At 36.0% G+C, this 22,752-nt stretch overlaps 1 protein-coding gene across 4 annotated transcripts in view; it reads left to right on the forward strand.

Annotated features, from left to right (window-relative positions):
• Positions 1-22,752, forward strand: part of RAPGEF6 (Rap guanine nucleotide exchange factor 6) — a 199,898-nt gene that overhangs the window by 118,933 nt on the left and 58,213 nt on the right. For all 4 annotated transcript variants that reach the window (XM_046668271.1, XM_046668274.1, XM_046668272.1 and 1 more), the window contains 7 exons: positions 2,012-2,148; positions 4,264-4,422; positions 5,010-5,162; positions 8,894-9,058; positions 11,830-11,937; positions 14,110-14,313; positions 16,776-16,884. In XM_046668271.1, coding sequence (XP_046524227.1) covers positions 2,012-2,148; positions 4,264-4,422; positions 5,010-5,162; positions 8,894-9,058; positions 11,830-11,937; positions 14,110-14,313; positions 16,776-16,884 — 1,035 coding nt within the window. The remainder of the gene's footprint in view (positions 1-2,011; positions 2,149-4,263; positions 4,423-5,009; positions 5,163-8,893; positions 9,059-11,829; positions 11,938-14,109; positions 14,314-16,775; positions 16,885-22,752) is intronic.

Raw genomic sequence — 22,752 nt, forward strand, 5'->3', positions numbered from 1 at the left:
ATAACAGATTGCCCCAAAACTTAGTAACTTAAAACAATGGACATTTATTTTCTCATAGTTTTTGTGGGTCTGGAATTCAGGAGTGGCCTAGCTGAGTGATTGTGGCTCAGTGTCTCTCATGAGGTTATAATCAGAATGTTGGCAAGGGTTATAATCATCTGAAGTTTTGCTGGGCTGAGCTAGAGGATTACCTCCAAGGTGACTACTCACGTGGCTTTTGGCATGACCTCAGTTCATTGCCAGGTGGGCCTCTCCAGAGGTTGCTGAAATGTCCTCCTAGCATGGTTATTGTCTTCCCCTAAAGCAGGTAATCCTAAAGAGAGTAAGGCAGATGCCACAATGTCTTTTAATATCTGGCCTTAGAAATGACATCATCACTTCTTCCAAATTCTGTTTGTCACACAGAGCAACCCCAGTACAATATGGGCAGGTACTGCACGAGGACGTGAATATCAAGAGGCAGGGATCATTTAGGGCCATCTTTGAGGCTGACTACCCCTATTTGTGAGCTTGTTTGGAGGTTCTAGCAGGGATGCACAGCCACTGGTATACTCTTGACTGAACGGTCGTCCTCAGTATACAGCCTCAAGAGTGACACACATAGAGTGATGAGAGAGCAAGGGGACGCCCACCTCGCCAGCCAGATCAGCTAACTCAACCCTGGCGATCAATGGAGTGACAGATGTTGCAGCCAGATCACCCTCACATCCTGGCCGCCCCAATTTATAAAACAAAAGCTTTGATTGCATTGAAGTGATTTCCCCCTTCATGTCCATAAGACTTTTAAAACACTACATCAGTGTCCAATGTTTATGAATTAGCTTTTTAAAAAAATTTCAAACTTTATCAAAAATCATACTTTTACTTCTCTACCTTGAAGAAATATGTGTCTGTGTATATATATATATATATAAATTTGGTTAAAACTTTATGAATTTTCCTTCATGTAGTTACTTAGAAAACTAGTTACTATACTTTGATTGGGTGGTTGAATGATACTAAAGATCTAATGTTATCTTTAAGGACAAAGATTGCTTAGTGTCATTATATATTGTTATGATTCAATTAAGAATTTGTCCTAGATTTCTCTTTTATAGTAGTCATATTGCTGTCATTCAAATCAGAAGATGCTGCTATTACTACTGATAATAATCTCTGTGAGTAAAGATCAATAAATTTGACCATTCCTTGCCATTTTAAGGACATATAGTTAAGTAAGCTGTGATTTAGACTCATGTTGTGAACGTTATCGGGACAGGAACTGAAAGTACATTTTTAATGATAAAAAGTTATATACTATGCTATTTTCACAGAGCTTTTTTAAAAACTTAAATATAATTAACTCCCAATTACCTGTGGGTAGATAGCACCTTATAGTTATTTCTATTTCAGCCTTTAGCTGACTGCTTATATGTTTCTCTTTTATATTTATCTTTATTACTTATGTATCTATACCAGGGAATGACCTAAGGCAGACACTCATAAACGTCTGTTGGTTAAATTAAAGAGTTAGCCTGTAGTTGCTTCGACAAATCTGGAACCTAGAATTCACTAGAATTTGTTACCCCTAATTTAATTTCTTATTGACATTTATTAATAACATTTTTTTTAAACTCTAGCCCAATGAGAACTACATGAAAGGCTTTTTCACTAATCTGTTAGATCAAAGGATATCACTAAACTTAACCACCATGGAGTTGGCATCTTGGGCTAGGAAAATTAGATAAACTTTCCAGCCTCAGCTGAATCTGTCTGGTTTCCTGGTTCTCTCTGGAGCTTGTGATTTTGGTATCTTCCAGTATGCCTGTATTTTTGTGTGTGTCTGAATATATCTATTAACCAAAACTGATTTTTTTAACCGACAGTAATCTTGTATGTTGGTTTATCTACTTTAGCAGCATAAATTCATAAGTTTATTAGAAAATTGGGTTATGAAGAATTCTGGATTTTATTGTATCTTTAACGGGTAGTTCTTGATGGCCTCTATACTAGAATTTCTGTTTTTTTATAGAACAATTACTGGAGTTTATGCACCAGCTCCCTGCTTTTGCAAACATGACCATGTCTGTGAGGAGAGAACTCTGCTCAGTGATGATTTTTGAAGTGGTAGAGCAGGCTGGAGCTATTATTCTTGAAGATGGGCAAGAGGTAAGTTAGCAAATATATGTTACATGTTATTTAATACAGGAGCTAATCTTTAGAATGATTTCCATAAACTTGTGTAAATCCCGACTTTGGAAATTTATACAGTTTTTTTTTTAAATGAATGCTGAGTTTGGGGTAGTTTACATTTCTGAAGAGATAAGTTTTTATTTTTGTTTTTGCTTTGTCTTAATTTTGATTTCTTAGCAGCGGACCTTGCACAGAATAGATGTTCAATAAATAACATTCGTTGAAGCAAATTTGTTTTTACTTCTCAAATTGTTATAAGACTTTTTAAAAACTTCTGTATTCCATTTGTATATTTATATCATTATTGTTTCAAGTGTTTATCAAGTATTTATTCTTCTGTCCCTTTTCTATATTATACGTTAAAAAAAAAAGAATGAGAGAAATTTATTGGTACATATGCCTCCTAGTGGACTGCTGTCAGTTGAGGCATTTATGTTCAGAATGCCCAGATGACAACTTGTGGATGAATGGAGGGAGGATGCAGTGGAATTGAAAGGTATTACTGCTGTTAGAAAGTACTTCACTATTTTTCTTATCAAACTGATGAAAATTAATGCTGAGGTGTCAGTCAATGAACATTGTCATATACTGCCAGTAGAAATATAAACAGTATTTCTAGAAAGTCCTTTAGAAATTTTTAACATAAGCCTCAAAGTATTTAACAATCTCTAACATTATTATTCCACTTCTGAGTGTCTTTCCTCAGGTCATAATATAAAACTCAGTTATACCAAAAAATATTCACTGTAGCATATTTATAATAGTAGAAATTAGAAATGACCAAAATATGATTCAATAATAAACAGTGGTTAACTAAATTATTAGACAGCCACAGAATATAATATTATGTAGATATTCAAGTTATTTTAAAATTTGATGGAAATTCTTTGAGGGCAAGGGCCTTGTCTCTGTCTTTGTTTACATGTTTTCTCCGCATATCCTAGAAAATGTCTGGCACAGAGGATATGCTCATAAAGAGAGTTGGGTGAGCAATGAATTTAGTATTAAAATTTTTTAAAGGCAGGATAGTCTAAATATTTCAACAATATAAAATAATGTAAACATAGGAGAGAAACTAAACTTAACAACAACTATGTGAACAGTGGGATTTTGAATAACTTTTCTTTTCTACAGATTCTTGTATTCTCTTAATTTTCCACAGTTCTGTCGGCAAAAATCTGTAGTGTGCTTACTTTGTGCCAGGTACTGTTCTAGACACAGGGAGTATGGTGGTAGAAAAACCAGATGCAGTCCCTGTCCTCAAGTAATTTATGTAACCACAGATTCCACAACAAATGTATTTTATATTTGAACTAATCAAAAAAAAGCACACTTTTGAAAAAATATTTCTGTTGCCACTGATTCTCCTTCAGAAATGATAATCCAGATTTCCTTTAAATCACATTAAAACTGTTCAAAGTTTAAACTAATAGCAGGGACACTAAAGAAGAAGAAGTGATCTTTCATTGGTACACAGTAGGCCTTTTGAATATATCTTCTTAGAGCATTAAATGCTTTCATATAAATGAAGGCAGTGTTTTCTTAACATTAGGAGAAACTTTGAATATTTTGTCAGATATGCCTTAAAATTCAGGCTTTTAGTAAGTAGTCTTTCTGAATTAATCACTAGCTACTTTTTCTCTTCTTTTGAGCGTTTGCTATGTCCAGTCACTATTCTAAGCACTTAGTATGTATAAACTCATTTAATTAACACAAAAGTCTTATGAGATAGGTACTGTTGTTACGCCCATTTTAGCATTAGAGAAACTCAGGCCCAGAGAGGTTAATAACTTGCCCAGAGTCACTCAGCTAGTCAGTGGCAGGGTGTGGATTCAAATTCCAAGAGTATTTGGTCAATTATGAAAGTTCCTGATTTCATTTGGTGACTAAAAGAAGAAAGAGTAAAATAAGCTTTAGTGGTTTGCATAGACAGGCATAGGGTGTTCCTAACAGAGTATTTAGTAATACAATCAGATCTTCCTTTTTCTTTTTTAAATTATACAAGTTCTATATATAGCTTGATTATTTTTTAAAGTTAGCATATAACTGTCTTTTTAAAAAGATTCTTAAAATCTGTCTTTTTCTCTATAGCTTGACTCATGGTATGTTATTTTAAACGGCACCGTGGAAATCATTCATCCAGATGGAAAAGTTGAAAATCTCTTTATGGGAAATAGTTTTGGAATTACTCCCACTCTGGATAAGCAGTACATGCATGGAGTTGTTAGGACTAAAGTGGATGATTGTCAGGTAAGTTTCTCTCTTTGGTTGTGTATTCTTGATTGTTGATTTAAAATGGCTAAGCCTGTTTTTCCTTCCTCAAAATAAAATAGCTTGATTTAAATTGAGAGTTTCAAAAGATCACAATTAATAAAGGTAACTAGATTTTATATCTGACTTAAATATTTGTGAAATTGAACAAATTATAGATTTTTAAAAGAGACTATACCAAATAAATGTTGGTTTTGGTTTATTAAATTTCTATCTGATATTAGCCAGTTCAGTCTTTTTTTTTTTTTAATAAAGGAAAGAAATAGGAACTTCTCAGTTGTGTGTTTCTAACTTACTCCTGCTTCATGTTTTCTTTTCATAGTGTCAGTTTTGAGAGAAGTAGATGTTCACTTCTCCTTTTAGAGCAGATTCAAAGAGATTTAACTTCTTTAGTCTCTTTGTGCGGGAATTATTTATTTCATCTTGCTTTTTCTTAAGGGTTAAAGGGATAAAATAAAAAAGAACTGATGCCACTTGATTTCTTACCTTTGTGCTCTGCCTTGGTGCGTAGTGATATATTTATGTACTATAGGTTTATTAATTGTCCCCATGTTGTTCTCGGACAGTTTGTCTGCATAGCCCAGCAGGATTATTGGAGAATTTTAAATCATGTGGAAAAGAATACCCATAAAGTTGAAGAAGAGGGAGAAATTGTTATGGTTCATGAGCACCGTGAACTTGATCGGAGTGGAACCAGGAAAGGACACATCGTAATCAAGGTGGGTGATTTTACTTATTGTTCTAGTCACTGATAGAATAAAGCTTTCATCTTGTTTAAAAGGCTTCGAACCACTTTTTGAGTAGTGCAAAATAATTCACTAACTTTAGAAGCTAATTTAAATAAATGTGTTGGTTCTTTTACCTTTTTCTAAGTTGGTTTTTATACATTTTAATGATGAAGGGTGATATTACCATTTAGTATCAGTATGGATATTATTTTAGAATATACTGCTCAAAGTTTGCCTTCTCAAATTTATCTTGTGATCCATTGATAATGGGAGTTAATTTCATCAAAGACAGCAATATTTAGACACAAAACAGAAAATGAAAGGACCAACTGTAAAGGTATAAGGAATTCTAAGTGAAGATGCAGAGTGCTTTACAGAATCTCTGGCACTGAAAGAGGCATTAACTTCTCTGGAGTTAACTTCTCTGGGGATGATGTGACAGGGCTTTGTTAGGGGTAAGTCAAAAGCCTTAGCACATTGTAGGGTCTGAGTATTAATCCCCATACTGTTTTCCCTTCTCTAACTCCTTTCTCCTCTACCCCTAAGCCCCCTTGCCTCCCCAAACCCCCCGACCCCCCTGTTTCTTTAAAGAACTCCAGATGGAAAATAGAGTTATTACAGTTGAAAGAGAGGAAATAAATACATGACCATTTCTCTTTTCAAGCTAGTCTTGGTTGCAAAATAAGTAAATGTGTTATTATTCATTAAAAATGCAGCAGCTTATTTAATAATAAAAGGGACTGATGTGAGATTTGTTCTTCCTCAGGAGTCAAGCTGTTCTTCACTGCTGTCTTTCTTTTTCTAAACTGATAAACGTAAGCCTTGTACATACAAAAGATGAACATGTGGGTGGACTGCCATAGGCTGTCTTTTTATGGGGCCTCATGATTTTCAATACTTCATTTTTAAATAATTTCAAACTTACAGAAAAGTTGCAAAAACAGTATAAAGAGCTCCCTGACTCAGATTCCCCAGCTGTTAACATTTCACTGATTTTTCTCCATTATCATCAGTCTTTTTCTGAACCACTTGAGAGCAGTCTGCAAATCTGATGTCCATCACTTTTAAATATTCCATTGTTTCCTAAAAACAAGAACATTCTCCTACATAAATACCATAGAACCCTTCAAGTTAGGAAATGAACACTGATAAAGTAAAACCATTCAGCCCACAGACCCTATTTAGATTTTCACCAACTATCCCGTCAATGGCACTTTTTCCTTTCTGCTCCAGGATCTCATCTGGGAACACAGTTGTGTTTAGTTGTCATGTCACTTCAGTCTACTCCAGGAATAGTCTTTTCCTGTTCATATTCTTAGCAGTTTTAAAGAATACAGACATTATATTCTGTATTATAACCCTCAGCCTGGATCTCTCCATTGTTTCCCCGTGACCAGGCTCAAGTCATGGTTTTTGGCAGGAATTCCACGGAAATGATGTTGTGCTCTTCTCAGTGCATCATGTCAGGGAATACAAAATGTCAACCTGTCCCAGCACTGGTGAAGTTAACCCTAATTCCTGGTCATTTGGTGTCTGTTTGCCAAGCTTCCTCACTGTAAAGTCAGAATTTTACCCTTTATGATTGATAAGCATTTGGAGGAGAAATGGTCTGGGATAGTGTCACTATGTCCTGCAAAGCTCTGTGTACCTTTACTTCCATTGACTACTCCTGCCTGAAATGGTGATTTTCTATTTCCATTATTTCGTCTACATTTATTGGTATTCTACTGTAAGGATAAGCATTCTCGTTTCTTACATTAATTTCATTATATTGGTATGGGCTTTTGTGTTGTCTTCCCTTACCATCAGTGTCGTTCCTGTGATCAGATTGTCCCAGATTTGTCCAGTGGTACCCTCTGAAGGCTGACTCCTGTATCCTTTTGACATATCCCCATCATTTTTTGAGAACTTCCTTATTATCTGGCAAAACAAGATGTTCCAGGATTATCTTGTACTTTTCCTGCTTCGGCTTTGGAATCAGCCATTTCATCAGAAAGCCCTGGATCTTTCTAGTGGAGAATAGCATCTAAAAACCAAGATCTGGGCACTCACTCAGTTCATTGCTACTGAAGTGTCAGTGCTTCTGGAGTCTCTCATCAAACAGAGCTAGGAAATATATGTATTTACTATAAATTCATACACATCTATAACTTTCTATATCTATCCATCTGTCAATCTATAACAATCATAAGTTTGTACCAATACTCCTAGTTCCAGTACTGTATACCACAGAGTTTTTTTCTAGCCTTTTCCTTTCCATATTTGTAAATACTTTCTCCAATAGTGGTTCCTGTTATGCTCTGTATATTTCCTTATTTCCTCATCCTTACCAGTTTCTACCATGCCAGTGTAACCATGCCAGCCTTTTCCTTCACCTGCCACCTCTTTACGCTCTGTCTTACAGTATCTCACCTTGTTGGATGCTAGTGAGCACCTTGGTGACATGCTTCTGCATGACTATGGGACTCACCTTTAAATAAAGTTTTGTGTCTATGGTCTAGTCTCCACAGTTTCCTGCCTCAGTGATTTAGCCAATCAGAATAATGGCCTTCTTTAACATGTTGATCCCTTCCACCACTGACTTAGCTATACATGATCTAAGAACTAGAATTAAGTGACCTCAAATCGTGGTTGGCCTGAGTGATAAACCCAGTTTGGTACTCTTAGACTTAGAATGCCTCGAAGAGTGAGAAAAGAATAGGAATGACCTGTGGTTGCGTTGTCTGTTGAACAGGTTATCTGAAGAACCTTACTTCTGACCTTCTTCTAAAGAAATTATTTACATACCTTGTTAGCAGTGTCTACCTTTTTTAAAATAAATTCTTAGATAAAGACATTGTTAGTATTAATGTATGTTTACCATACAGTTACTATGACCAATGAAATTATTTGGATGCGTGCAACAAATGGAAATTTGAGGTTATGGACAACAGTTGGTTTTTATATTTGGCTTAACTTCTGGTTTATTTCTACATTTGTTCTGTGTACCCACTTTTGAAAAGGCTCCAAAGGTGATAAATTTTAACATTGATTCAGAAGCTTGAAGAGTAGATACTGTTTACATTCTTTTTTATGTAAGCAAGCAGTTGAAACTTGGATTAATGTAAAAACTATCTATAGAACTTCTGGTTCCTCTCAAGATGGTGAACTAGCATGGAGAAATTATAGAAGAGGAAACTTCTATTCTAGAAAGTAACAACAACAATAAAACTCTATCTTGAACTGGTATGTTGTTCCTATAGCCTGGGGCAGAAGAGAATTTGAGGATGATTAAATTTGGAGGAAATCTTGCTCTTTTTTTTAATAAAAACTTTTTATTTGAATAAAACTTTTTTTTTTTAACTCTCACCTCTTCCATCTGTTGCCTTGAGACAGTCATTACATCCCCCCCGTTGCAGGATAAGTGGCAGTAACAGTCCACACCAGGGGTAAATCAGTGAAGTTCAAAAGCCCTGCTTTGATGAAATGCCAGTGAAAACAGCAACGGAGTAAATGCTGTGGGTATTTTTATTCCTCTGCCTTTTCTCTCTCTAAATCTCTGGGTGCTGGTGGATTACAATCTATAGAGACTACCTTCTCCCAGTGCTGAGGATTTTCAAGGTGAAACTCTACTTTGTGGACGTATCTAATGGAGTGGCTACAAAGGGAGGTAATCAACAGGAGTTCTTTGGTTTCTGAGCTGTTTGTTTATTTTCTAATCCTTTCTGTCCTTGGATTTTTAGGCAACACCTGAGCGTCTCATCATGCATTTAATAGAAGAGCATTCCATTGTGGACCCAACTTATATAGAAGATTTCCTATTAACTTACAGGACATTTCTTGAAAGTCCGTTGGATGTTGGGGTCAAACTATTGGAATGGTTTAAAATTGACAGCTTAAGGGATAAGGTTGGTTTTATAAATATAAAGGGCATGAAAGTGATTTTAAACTTTATTTATAAAACCTTTTATAGTTGGTAAATGTTTATTTTGATAACAAGATTTAATTCCCCTAAAAAATTAGTCAATGTAGACGTGTTTCTGCTTAGTTACTTTTATGACAAAATAATATGTTAAAAGTGGATATGAACCTTAGCAGGCAAAAACTGAAATAAGACTGTTGTGTAGCTGTAAATTCAGAAAACGTGATAGCTTCATGACAGTATTTTTGAACTTTATCAGAATATTTGGTTGTTTCTGAAGGAGATCAATAAAACATTTAAAAGCTGATTAATAGTTTAGAAAGAATATTTACCAAGTAAATTTTTTCCAAGAGAGCTTAAATTGTTAGTCCCAAAATACAAATATATTGATTTTTCTGAGTTATAGACTTTAATAATCATTTGAAAACAATTTATCTTTTTGACCTGAGTTTATCTCTGCTGTGACTTACTTAAATCTACCTTTGAATAATTTTTGCATTAAACATTGTTTGCTATTTTAAATAGATGATTTTACCTTATTTCATCAAGTGTTTGTACCTTTAATGGAAGGACTTGTAATACCTCAGCAAATAGGTAGGATTAGTTATTTTAAGAAAAATAAAAGAAGGGCCATAATTGCCTGGTGTGTCTTTCTGAGTTATATTTTAAAGGAAATAGATATAGCTGGACTGTCGAATTCTGTTGTTTAGGAATGAAAATTTCTAAAACTACAGGCTTGCTCCCACCCCTTTTAGAATTATATGTAGTCACTTCAGTAGCTGGGGAAATAAAGGCCTGCTAGAGAATGAACAAAAATATAATTTAGAGACAACTAGATATTCACATGCAAAAGAATGAAGTTGAACCCTTACACTATATACAAAATTAACTAAAAGTGGATCAGACACCTAAATTTAAGAACTAAAACTATAAAACTTTTAGAAGGAAATATGGGTAAAAAATCATAACCTTGGATTTGTCAGTAATTTCTTAGATATGCAAAGCACAAGCAACAAAGGAAAAAACTAGATAAATTGAACTTCATCAAAATTAAAACCTTTTCTACATCAAAGGATATTATCAAGAAAGATAGGACAACACATAGGAGAATATATTTGCAAATTGTGTGTCTGATAAGGGTCTACTATCCAGAATATACAAAGAACTTTTATAATTCAACAACAAAAGGCAGCACAATTTGAAAATGGACAAAGAACTTGAACAGACATTTCTCCAAAGAAGATACATAAGTGGTCAACAAACACATGAAAAAGATGTTCAAAACCACAATGAGGTTCTGCTTTACACCCACTAGGATGGCTTTAAAAAAGGAAAGGAGTTAACAAATGTTGCTATGGATGTGAATGTGGAGAAGATGGAATTGTTGGTGTGGAAAACGGTTTGGTGGTTCTTCAAAAAGTTAAATAGAGAACCGCATAACCCAGCAATTTTTCTCCTAGGTATATTTATCCAAGAGAACTAAAAACAGATGTCCAAATAAAAGCTTGTATACAAGTGTTAATAGCAGCACCACTGACAATACCCAAAAGGTGGAAACAATCCAAATGTCCATCAGCTGATGAATGGATAAACAGAATGTGGTATAACCATAATGAAAATTTGTTCAGCCATAAAAGGGAATGAAACACTGACACATGCTGCAACATGGATGAACCTTGAAAACATTTTGCTAATTAAAAGAAGCCAGACACAAATGGTCACATATTATGTGAAATATCCAAAATAGGCAAATACACAAAGACAGAAAAGCAAATTTTAGGGTCTAAAGAGAGGGCAGAAGGAGAGGTGACTGCTTAATGGGAAGGGGTTTTCTTTTGGGGTGATGAACATATTCTGGAACTAAGTAGTAGTGGTGGTTGCACACCATTGTGAATGTGCTAAATGCCACTGAATTGTACACTTTAAAGTGGTTAAAATGGTGAATTTTGTCTGTATTCTACCACAATTTTGAAAATATATGACGTAAGTTACATTGTTAGTTAGGTACATTAGTCAATTAGACTTGCATTCATTAGTTTTTAAACTTTTCTTTTACTCTGTGGCACAAAGTAAACAAATCAGTTCACAACTTTGAAAATTCACAGTATTGACAAGAAGGAAGTTTCAGATTTGTTTTTGTTATAACTTTGGTTAAATACGTTCTTGGTTATAGAAACACTTTTTTTTTTTTTTAAGATTTTTTTCTTTTTCCTTTTTCTACCCAAACCCCCCTGGTACACAGTTGTATATTCTTAGTTGTGGGTCCTTCTAGTTGTGGCATGTGGGATGCCGCCTCAGCATGGCTTGACGAGCAGTGCTGTGTCCGCGCCCAGGATTCAAACCGACGAAACACTGGGCCTGCAGCAGAGCGCGCAAACTTAACCATTCGGCCATGGGCCCGGCGCCGGTTATAGAAACACTTTTGATATGATTGCCTGCCCTTGGAAGCTTGCATTTAAGATGCTCACTGAAATATACATCCCATATACTTCCTACCTCTTAGCATACAGGCTTGTGTTTTCTGAGGGCACAGTGTCTTGGCTCTGTCTATTACTAGTGTACCCAAGGAAGCAGACGCTCAAACTAAACCATGCCTCTCTGTTAGGATGAACCTTTTGTGTGCAAGAAAGAGGGATCAAAGGAGTTAGCGATAAAGCTCAGTTCCCCCTCGGTTTTGAGTATGCTTTTGGAATCTACTTTTGCAGAAAGAGTGCCTGTCCTAACTATATGCTTGCTGCCTCTTCCATGTTTCCACAGGTAACACGGATTGTATTATTATGGGTAAATAATCATTTTAATGATTTTGAAGGTGATCCTGCTATGACTCGATTTCTGGAGGAATTTGAAAAAAATCTGGAAGATACAGTAAGGCTCAAAAGAATTTATCTTCTTCAGAGTTTAGGAATCCCCCCCCCTTCCACCCACTACCTCCCCACCCCCCCACCCCCCACTCCTCCACTGCCATAACAGCAACTCAAAACAGCTTTCGTCTTTTCTTGTGTCTTGAATGTCTGTTCTGAGAAGTTCCAAATCTTTATTCTAGACGTCTGCTCATCGTCTGCCACTCCAGCGTACACAAAAATCATCCTTCTTCCGGATTCTTCTGTTTGAAGACTAATGATAATGTTATCTCCCAGTCACCCAGACTTATAAACTCTGGTGTATATGTGGGCCCCCTCTCTCTTTTCCTTGAATTCCCTGGCCAAGATGTCCACTCATTTGCTAAAGTCCTTTGGGTCATTGATTTAGGCATACACATACACATATTTCCTCTGGTCTTTCTCTCTCAACCGTTTTTTTTTTCACTCCCCAGTTTAGGGCCTCATTTCATTATGCCTGATATGTTATAATAGCCTGCTAGTTTTTGTTAACAGTCTCTCTTCCTTCTAGTCCATTCTTTGTGGCCAAGAAATTGTTTTTAAACCACAAATAAGATGACTGTTATCTGTTCATCAATAAACCAAAATATTTCCTCCCAAAGTCATTCCTCACCTGTATATTCAGATTTCTCATCTACATTTTCAGCCATTTTTCTGTACACCCTAGATTATAGCCAACTACATTATTTTATATTCTTTGACACTTCTCTCAAGCTGGAATTCTCTTCTCCCAGTCTTGTTATTTGAAACTCTATGCAGCCTTCAAGGCCTGTCTTACATATCAGATCTACATTAGACTTTCTAAGTCTCCCTTCTGCATGTGATTCCACTTGTTCTAACTATATGACACTTAAGATAATCCCCTTAGGTTCTCTTAACTTTCACAGTAGCTATTTATAAATCCATTTTATTCTGTCAGATATAAAGCTTTGAACTGCAAGTAGGATTGTCTGCTCCAAGCAGCTTGAAATTTTAGGAAGTAAATAGTAATGCAGCCTAGAAGACAGATTGCCTTAATTAACATCCAGACTCCACCACTTGCTAGATATATTGACTTGGACAAGTTGCCCAACTTGTTATGCCTCAGTTGTCTTATTTTACAGATAGTAGTCCCTTGTTTATTGGGATTTTTATGAGGATTATAGTGAGCTATTGAAGGTAATAATCTGAGAACAAAACCTGGCACATCAAATGCTCAAGAACCATTGTTTTTACTCATATTCTATAAGTGGATTGAGTTGAATAAAGGGGGAAATTGGCAGATTTTTGTCTTTTCTTTACCCCTTGGTTCCTCTAGCCTTCTCAGCGGCACATCTGCTCTGTGCAAAATGGGAGGAATGAACAGAGAGAGGGGAACTTGATTAAGAGACTGTAGAGGCTCACAACCATCGTTTGGATCTTCCAGTGCTGGCTGTATAGTTATTCAAAGGGCTAATGGAAAGCAGAAACTGCCTTAGGATCATACAATTTTTTTTTTAATAATCAGTTGTCAAGTATTTATTGAATTCTACTTTAAACTGCAAGGTGTTATATAGGATCAAAACAGGTGTGAGACTTGGTCCCTGCCCTGAAAAAACTTTAGCTGCTTATTATGGATGTGAGATTTACACATACTACATTGTTTGAGAATAGTTGAATATTACGCTGGTATAAGAACCTGGAAGTTAGAATATTACTGAGTTTAAGGAAGATCTAAAATAATATAGGAACAACATTCCTGGAAGAGGTGGAGGCTTGAATGTGTCTTTGAATATTAGTATTTGGAAAGTTGGTTCAAGTCCTTTAAGGTTTTAAATAAAGGTTTAAATAGATTCCTGTTTTATATAACATCCAAGAGATAAGCAAGATGATAGTAGAGTATATATTAGGAAGCTTCAGGAAATGAGAAGTAATTTTTGTCCCCTCTGTAAATGAGACATCCCTTTGAAATATTTTACAGCCCATAATTACCTAGAAGTTTTGAAGAAATAAGAGATCTTATTCTTGAGAATGCTCTGGGTTGGAAGTTTTCCCTCCTTCAGTTTTATTTACCCCAGCTTTCATGTTCTTTACTCTTATATTTCCAACATAACTCTAATTCTGATAATTTTAGGTGATTTTTAAAAAGTCTGTAAGAACAGATACATTTATATACATTTTACCCTTTTCTACTTCCTAGAAAATGAATGGCCATCTCCGTTTGTTGAATATTGCCTGTGCTGCAAAGGCTAAGTGGAGACAAGTTGTGCTGCAGAAGGCTTCCCGGGAGTCCCCTCTGCATTTCAGCCTTAGTGGAGGAAGTGAGAAGGGATTTGGTATTTTTGTTGAAGGAGTGGAACCCAGCAGCAAAGCTGCTGATGCAGGACTGAAACGTGGTGATCAGGTAAGTAAAATAAGCAACCACTTAGATGAAAGCCTTATAAGTAATATATCTGCTACTTTTTTTCCTCATCTGGCTTTTTTTTCAAGTAAGCATGATCAATTTGAGGAAGTATTTTTTCGAGCCTTTTTTTAGAGGTAGTATTTGGAAATGGTTTATTTCAAAACTTTATTTGTTGTATATCCATTACTTTTAATGGAAAACGTGATATAGTATGGTCAGCATGATCGTCTGGGCACTATCAGTATGACCTTTTTTGAATGATGCTGCCCATCCTCCAAGGATTAGGAAGCTGTAACAACAGGCAACTTTAGAATATTCCAGAAAGATCAATATGTGAATTAACACTTGCAAACTTTGAAGGAGCAAGCACTTTTCGCTCATAGCACTCTAAAATGTAAGTGGCTAAAGATTACCATAAACAATGGTTTCAGCTTAAATAACGTTTGTATGGTAACACAACTGCATCCGTAAGTAGAGTGAGCTAGTAAGGGACTAGGAAAAAGGAGAGACTGGGAGGAATTCGATGGGGAATTATTCTCTCCATATAAGTGTTGGGAAACTCTAGAGCAATATATTTCAGAATGTGACTACTGACAACCTTATGTCCACCTCAGTCCTATTAATCATATTAATCACATTCACTGCAGATAAGGACTGGTAATCTTTTTTTTTTTTAATTTTTTTTATCGAGTTCCTAACAGTTTACATCAATGTGAGATTTCAGTTGTACATTATTTCTTGACTGTCACCACATAAGTGCTCCCCTTCACCCCCTGTGCCCACCCCCCCACCTCCCCTTCCCCTGGTAACCACTGAACTGTTTTCTTTGTCCATGTACTTGTTTATATGGGAATCTATATTTTTAACAAAGCTCTCTAGATGATTCTCATGCACACCAAAGAGTGGTTTTCCAAATCTAGCTGAATCACTTGGGGAGCTTACTTCTTCCCATTTAAAATTTTTTGTTTGTTGGTTTATTCATGAAGAATGTGGCTTTATTTTACTTTAAACTGAACCATACTATTATTTTTTTTAATTTTGAGGGCATTCACGTTATAAAAAGTTCTACACTCCAGAATAATGGTTATTAATGGCCCTCAGGAGACATTTGGCAATGTCTGGAGATACTTTTGATTGTCGTGGACACTTGGAGATTACTCTTGGCATCGAGTGAATGGAGGCCAGCGATGCTGCTAAACAGCCTACAACACCCCAAATATCAATAGTGCAAGGGGTTAAGAAACTCTGATATGAAGTTTTAAGTCTCGCCTTCTTTCTCTAAGGGAGCTTTTTAAAGATAGAAATTTCTGGACTTTATCCCAGACTACTCATTAAGAATATCTAGGAGCTAGGATCCTGGAGTCAGTGTGTATATTCCAGTATTTTATTGTAAACACATTTAAGAATCTCATTCTTCACAGACAAAAACAATGACATTCAATGATTTCATTCCTAAAAGAGGAGAGAAATTTATGCTTTTACTTCTTCTCTCAGTATTCCCAAGTATCATGGAAGTTATCTATTTTAGATCTAAATTATTGACATTTTTTAACATGTATTTTCCCTTTTAAAAATGCTTTTGATATTTGCATGAAGTTTCCTAAGCTTATTACTAACAATCATTTAGACATTTATACCTGCCTTATTGATTTCAGTGATCGCCTCCATCTATTGCCATATGTCTCCATTATTTTGATTCATCTCACAGTTGACTTCTGGTTCTTCTACTCCCTTGTCTAGTACTTTTTTCAAAAAGGGCAGTAGATTTCAAAAAGGGCAGTAGATACTATGGGTTTACATGTCCTTGCAATGTTTACGATGCTTTTGTTCAGTGGAGTGTTTTTCTTTTCTAGGTACCTTTGGTTCCCCTACACACACACCTACCGTTGCTTATAGATTCTTCTCTGTCTGTGGAATTCAAAATTTTCATTGGGATATGTTAAAAAATAGATCTCTTTATTTTCTTTGCATGGTACTAGATGATCCATTTCAGTATGTAGACTCAAGACTTTTTCAACTCTGGGAATTTTATTTGTGTGATTTTTTTCCTTTTCCTAATATTTTGTTTCTAAATGAATTACTTCTTTTTTAAATGTAATAAATTTGGGTTTAGAATATTGCACTAAAATTTGTACATACACAGGCAATAATTTTTATGATCTGACATGATTAAAATTTTTTCCTTAATATATAAACCATGCTGTGTTAAAAAATTTTCTTAATATGATCCCAGAGGGAATGAACTTTTAAAAAATGCTAATAGTAGATATTTGGGGAAGTACAACAATAGAGAGAAAAAAAACTAAACAGTAATTCCCATTTCTCACAGAGATAACCATTGGTCACATATGGGTACATTTTATTCAAGTTTCGTTTTATTTTTTCACCATTATACTTCAAGTTGCAGAAGTAACTAATACTGTTTTTGTCTTAATTTGTATTTTTCTAATACTTTTCTCAAGATAATGGAAGTAAATGGACAAAACTTTGAGAATATTACATTTGTGAAGGCCCTTGAAATTTTGAGGAATAATACTCATCTTGCACTTACTGTAAAGACCAACATTTTTGGTGAGTTTTGTTGTAAAAACTATCTCAGCCTTTTTGCTTTTTTTTTTTTTTTTTTTGCTAATAGAAAAGGGAAAAGTCATTACAATGGAAAAAGAGGGGATAGTAAAATATAAACATGTTTTATCTAAATTATTTGAACATTTTTTGGATCTTTCGTGTTGAAATATAGTATTATGTATTATAGAATTTTTGTTTTTCATTATTTATACTTATTGTTTTGAATTTTAAAATAGCTGTACAACTACATTCAGTCAGTCGTTTATGAAATGTCTCCTGAGCATCTTGTTATGTATATACTTTGCTGGAAGATACTGAGTGAAACTTAGAATGGCATGAATCAGACTAAAAAGTCATGATCAGGCTTTCACCCCCTGCTAATGCGTCAGTCTACTTCTAATGTTTTAGCTAGCTTTCTGAAATAATACTATGAATGCCAGGTTAGCTATTTCATGGAAATAAATTGAGTAATACATTGAATTAATTAGTGAATTATAGATTTTTAATAACATACTCTGTCTTTCTATGTAAAAATATTGATTACCATGCCAATAGTGTGTTTTGATCATGTTTATATTTGAATGAAACAAGGACTAAGTGTGTACTTTTAACTTAGTTTACTATTTTTTCTTTTAGGAAAGACTTACTGTAATTTGGTTTCGTTAGATACCATAGGATTTTCTCTGAAATTCTGAGAAGAGCAACAGTAAAAACAGTATAACAGTTGAAAATTATCAAAGAAAATATGAGTCTTTATGAAGGAGGGAGGAAAAAATTCCTTTAGATCATTTAGGTTACAATTTGATAAATAAGTTGAATTTTAAAGCTCTGCCTGTGGAAAAGGAAGTGTTTATTTATTTTCTCTTTTTTTCATTTTGGCTCCTCAGTATACTGCACTTAGTCATAATGAAAAGGGAAACATTTGGTATTTTTCCTCTTTTCACTTGAGTCCCGTTTGTTGAATTACATTATATTAAATCTGATATATAACTGTCTGTTAACAACTTCTTAATATTATAATAGTTTAGCATAGAATAAATAAGCCTGCACAGTTTTTGGATTTCTTGGAGTTTGGGTTCACATCTAGAAACGTCAACTTTTGGGTTAAACTAAATGGAGTCTGATTTTGAAAACTATGAAAGCAGAGCTTGCTCTGTCACCTAGAACAACTTACATTGTCTCTCCAAGCTTCACTTTCTCTTTCTCCAGTTCTATTTCATAAGATTCTTATAAGGATCAAATACTCTTAAACTTTTTGTGCCTGGCACATAATAATTACTAACTATTATCAAATATTATTATGTATAAAAATAGAGAGATAGTATAATATAGTGGTTCACAACATGAATGGAGCCTTGGAGACAGAAAAACTAGATCTGAAAGATACAAAAGTCAGAGAAGCCACAATCTCATAATTCTTTGAGTGATTAGAAACAATTGCCCAGCAGAACCCTGGATTAGATGTGGCAGAGGATGGAAGTTACGTGATGCTGCAAAAGGGGACCCATACCCTCAATACTTTCTATTTTACCCCAGCCAGAGTGTAGTCAGCCAACCTCAAGCAAAACACCAAAGAGTATCTCAAAGAGATGTTAGTAAAACATTTGTAGAAATGGAACATTTTAGTTTGGATGAGGTACCTGGGATAAAGTCCTTGTAACTCTGGCACTACCATGAAACAAAATTGAGCAGTTAGGTCTTCCTTCATGGAACTCAAAGTCAGAACACCTACAAAAAGGAAAGCTGTGACCAGAAAATGAATTCGTGTAGATGATACCAAAGCAAACCATACTTGGTGATTTTGAACTGATTAAAACTGACAGGCAGAGATCACCAGCCATAGGAGAATCAGGACTATTTAAGGGGCATGGCAAGTAACCTAGTAAGTGAGCTTACAGATTCTAGAGAAAATAGTTAATTTAAGGAAGAAAAAGGAAACATTTCTAGAACTCTGCTCAAAGAGATGTAAAAATTCATCCCTTAAGAACAGGATGTTAAGAAAAGAGAAACAAGTCATTGGGAAAGAAATAACATGCAGAGTGACTTAAAATATAGTAGCAAAGAAAAAACATTTAATAGGAGGAATAAATAATAAGGTTGAGGCAATCTCCCAGACTATAAAACAAAAAAAAACAAAATAGGGGCCAGCCTGGTAGCATAGCAGTTAAATTTGCGTGCTTTGCTTCAGCGGCCTGGGGTTTGCCAGTTCAGAACCCAGGTGTGGACCTACACTGCTTATCAAGCCAAGCTGTGGCAGACATTCCGCATATAAAGTAGAGGAAGCTGGGCACAGATGTTAGCTCATGGCCAGTCTTCCTCAACAAAAAGAGGAGAATTGGTAGTGGATGTTAGCTGAGGACTAATCTTCCTAAAAACAAAAAAAAACGGAATTGAGCACTAGTCCAGGAGATCTAAAAGAAAATGTGAAGAAGAAAGTATTTAGGAAACAGCAGATTATCCCAGAGTGAAAGAAGGATGTTACTCTTGTAATTCAAAAGGCCACCTATAATCTGAGCAAAATAAATTTTAAAAACTCATGTCAACCTTCTCTTTCCAGTATTGACTGAGAACAACTAAAAGAGCTAGACTAAATATAAAAAGTAGTTACAAACAATCATAAAAATCCAAAAAGATAGTAAACTACCACCTGACATAGAACAGAGAGGAAGTTAGATCTTAAAAAGATGGACTAGAGCTGTATCTGTCCTCGAGCATTTACCAGAACAAGAAGACAACTGAGAGATTGAGCCTCTTGGTAACAGACTCCCAGGAAAAGGTGAAAGAGTTGGAAGCCTGCAGTTGCCAGGAGCACAAACTCTGGGTGTGTCAAATCCCTTCCTCCTTCCTGAGACTGTACCCCAAAACGATGTCTCTTTTTTTCCAGGGCCGTTTTCTCATTCATAGAATGTATCTGAGAGAAGGAGCTGCTGGATAAACTCACATGTTTATAGTTTAGACCCCACCAAAGGCCAGAACACTCTAGCATAACAACTTTTGTTCAGATTGGGACCTTGAATGCCCACCTCTGAAGTGGATGTGGACTGTACTGTAGGCAACTCAGAGAATCTCAAGTTTTGGCCCCAGCCTTGGCTCTCAGATGCCTGGCAAAAGAAAATGAGAATCCTCTTTAGAGGATGCTAGCAGCAACCTATTATTTGTAAAAATAATTTTTCAAATACAGAGTCAAGCAAACAATCAAAGATTGTGAGACTCTTTTAACAGTCAGTATAAACCAGAACCAACAGAAACCTATCCTGGAGCTCCAACCGTAGGAGCTCCAGAATATCAAACGTAGACTGTAAGGTAACTGTCTTATGTCTATGATCATAAAAACCAAATTAAGGATTCCAGTTCTGGGTAAGATGGAGTAAACACATGCCACCCCTCATCTCCCATTCAACTCAATAATAAAACCTGCACAGAATCATGACCTACCGCTTTGAGAACTCAGAAAATTCAAAGTACCACCACCATCAGTGAGTTTGCCATGTTTTTCACTCCAATATCCCCTGGACTGGACTCAAGGCAGTGTGAAACCTGGATGTGAGTATTGTGGTATAGATCAAGAAAGATCTGGGAGAAGCCTGGCTTGCGAAATGGGAAAGGGAACTCCTAAAGCTCAGACAGAGTTAAGGAATTCCCAGGTTTTTTCCTGCTCTCTTTCTCTCAGGCCCCAGCCTCCAAGCAATCCAGTGGCATTGACAATGGCCTGTAATAGAAGGCTGCACATGCCAGAATTCTGAGGGAGAGGGACCTTCCTCCCCCTGCAGTGGACCTATGCCCCCAAGAAGGCAAGGGCAACTTCATTGCTTTGCCCCATCCTCCTGTTACTTCGCCCCTAAGGCACTGCAGTGCCTTACAATTACAAAGTCCTATACATTTTCTTTCTATAGGACTGAAAAATGAAGCCTGAGGAACTGGAAAGTATCAGATTGATGACTGAGATGAAAGAGACAACTCCATAAAGTTATTTATGAAATCCTCATCTCACCCCTGTTTTGCATATGCATGGATCTGATCCTAGTTAGCATACCATAGACTGAGAACTGATGTCACAGGTAGACCTCTGCTCAGGTCCCAGACTAACCACTAGGTGGCACAAAGTGGGCAAATCTATTTAGCATTGCAAAGGCTTTGAAAACTGAACCTTGGAACCACACCCCACAGAAGGCTAAGCAAAAATATCAACATTGTCCATAGGATATAAACAGGACTCAGCAATTTTCAGTGTAAAAAGGATCCCTTGTTACAATTTTCTTTGTATTTACTTCATTTGGGATTTGGTGATCTTTTGAATTTGTGCATTGATAACTCTCATCAATTTTAGAAATTTTATGGGCATTATCAGTTCAAATACTGCCTTTGCCCCTCTCCCTGTATTCTTTCCATGTGGAAGATCAGTTACTTGTGTGTTAGAAGATTTATTTTCCATGTACCTCTTACAATCTATTCTTTCCATTTTTTTCCCTCTTTCTGCTTCAGTTTGGGTCTTTTCTAATGACCTGTGTTTAAGTCTAGTTACCCTGTTTTCTGCTGTATCCATTCTGCTGTTAAACACACACAATAGGTTTAATTTTAGATATTAAATTTTCTCTTCCAGAATATCCATATGAATCTCTTTTATAAACTCTACCTCTGTTGCACTTCACTATTTTTTCATCCATTTTATCTTTCCTCTATTTTTAAGATATGTTATTAGGGGCCGGCCCGCTGGCGCAGCAGTTAAGTTTGCACATTCCACTTCTTGGCGGCCCGGGGTTCGCTGGTTCAGATCCTGGGTGCAGACATGGCACCGCTTGGCAAAAGCCATGCTGTGGTAGGCGTCCCATATATAAAAAAGTAAAGGAAGATGGGTATGGATTTTAGCTCAGGGCCAGTCTTTCTCAGCAAAAATAGGAGGATTGACTGCAGTTAGCTCAGGGCTAATCTTCCTCAAAAAAGATACATTTATAATAATTATAAAATCCTTGTGTGTTAACTCCAACATTTGGATTATCTTCTGTCCTGTTTTCTCCCTCTGGTTATCAGTCATATTTTCTTACTTTGTGTGTCTTATAATTTGTTATTGTATGCTGTAGTTTATATATAAAGGAACCTTAGAGGATAGTGAAATTAATATTTTCTCACAGGGAGGATTTGCCATTTCCTCTGTTTAAGCAGGTAGGGTAAAGGGAATTGAGCCAGGTCATGCTGGGTTGCAGAATTACGTAGACTTTGTCCAGTGGTTTCAAGTTGAGAGTAAGACTTGTTGTGTGCTTGATGCAGGCCCCTTGTCTAATGGAACTTTGTCTCTGAACACCGAGAGAGATTGTGGGAAATTTCACTCTGCTTTTTCACCCTTGTCCTCCTACCCCTACCCCCAATCTCTACCTCAGGCGTGGTTTTTGATTCAGTCTGGTAGCTTTCTGTCTCCTTTTTTAATCTGAGTTCAAAAAATATTCAAAGATTTTGAGCTTAGGTCTTTAGCCTCCCACCCCAAGCAGGTAAGTCAGTCATGTGTTTGTTGCAAGTCCCTCCCTGTTGTGTGACTTTGTCCCTTAAGTACCATGAGACTGTAAGAAATTTCCAGCCAATCCCCAGCCTCCTGAATTGTCCTGCTATTCAAGATATCCCATGGAGAAAAGTGACCCTGCTTTTGGGCTTCTCTGTATTCCAGTTTTCATGCCAGTACTCAAGGCCGTCAAACATTCTCTCTCTAGTAGAGTCCCTCTACTTGATCTGCATCTCATGTTTAAACTTGGCAAATGTCCCCAGAGAAGAAGACGGCTGGCAATCTCAGTTTACCCTCTTCCTGCTCTGGAATTTTATTCCATCTATTCCTCTTGGCTTTCACAACTTTTTAAAAAGTCTTTAAAAATCCCACCACTCATA

This window comes from Equus quagga, chromosome 7 (assembly GCF_021613505.1).
Source record: "Equus quagga isolate Etosha38 chromosome 7, UCLA_HA_Equagga_1.0, whole genome shotgun sequence".
NCBI lineage: Eukaryota > Metazoa > Chordata > Mammalia > Perissodactyla > Equidae > Equus > Equus quagga.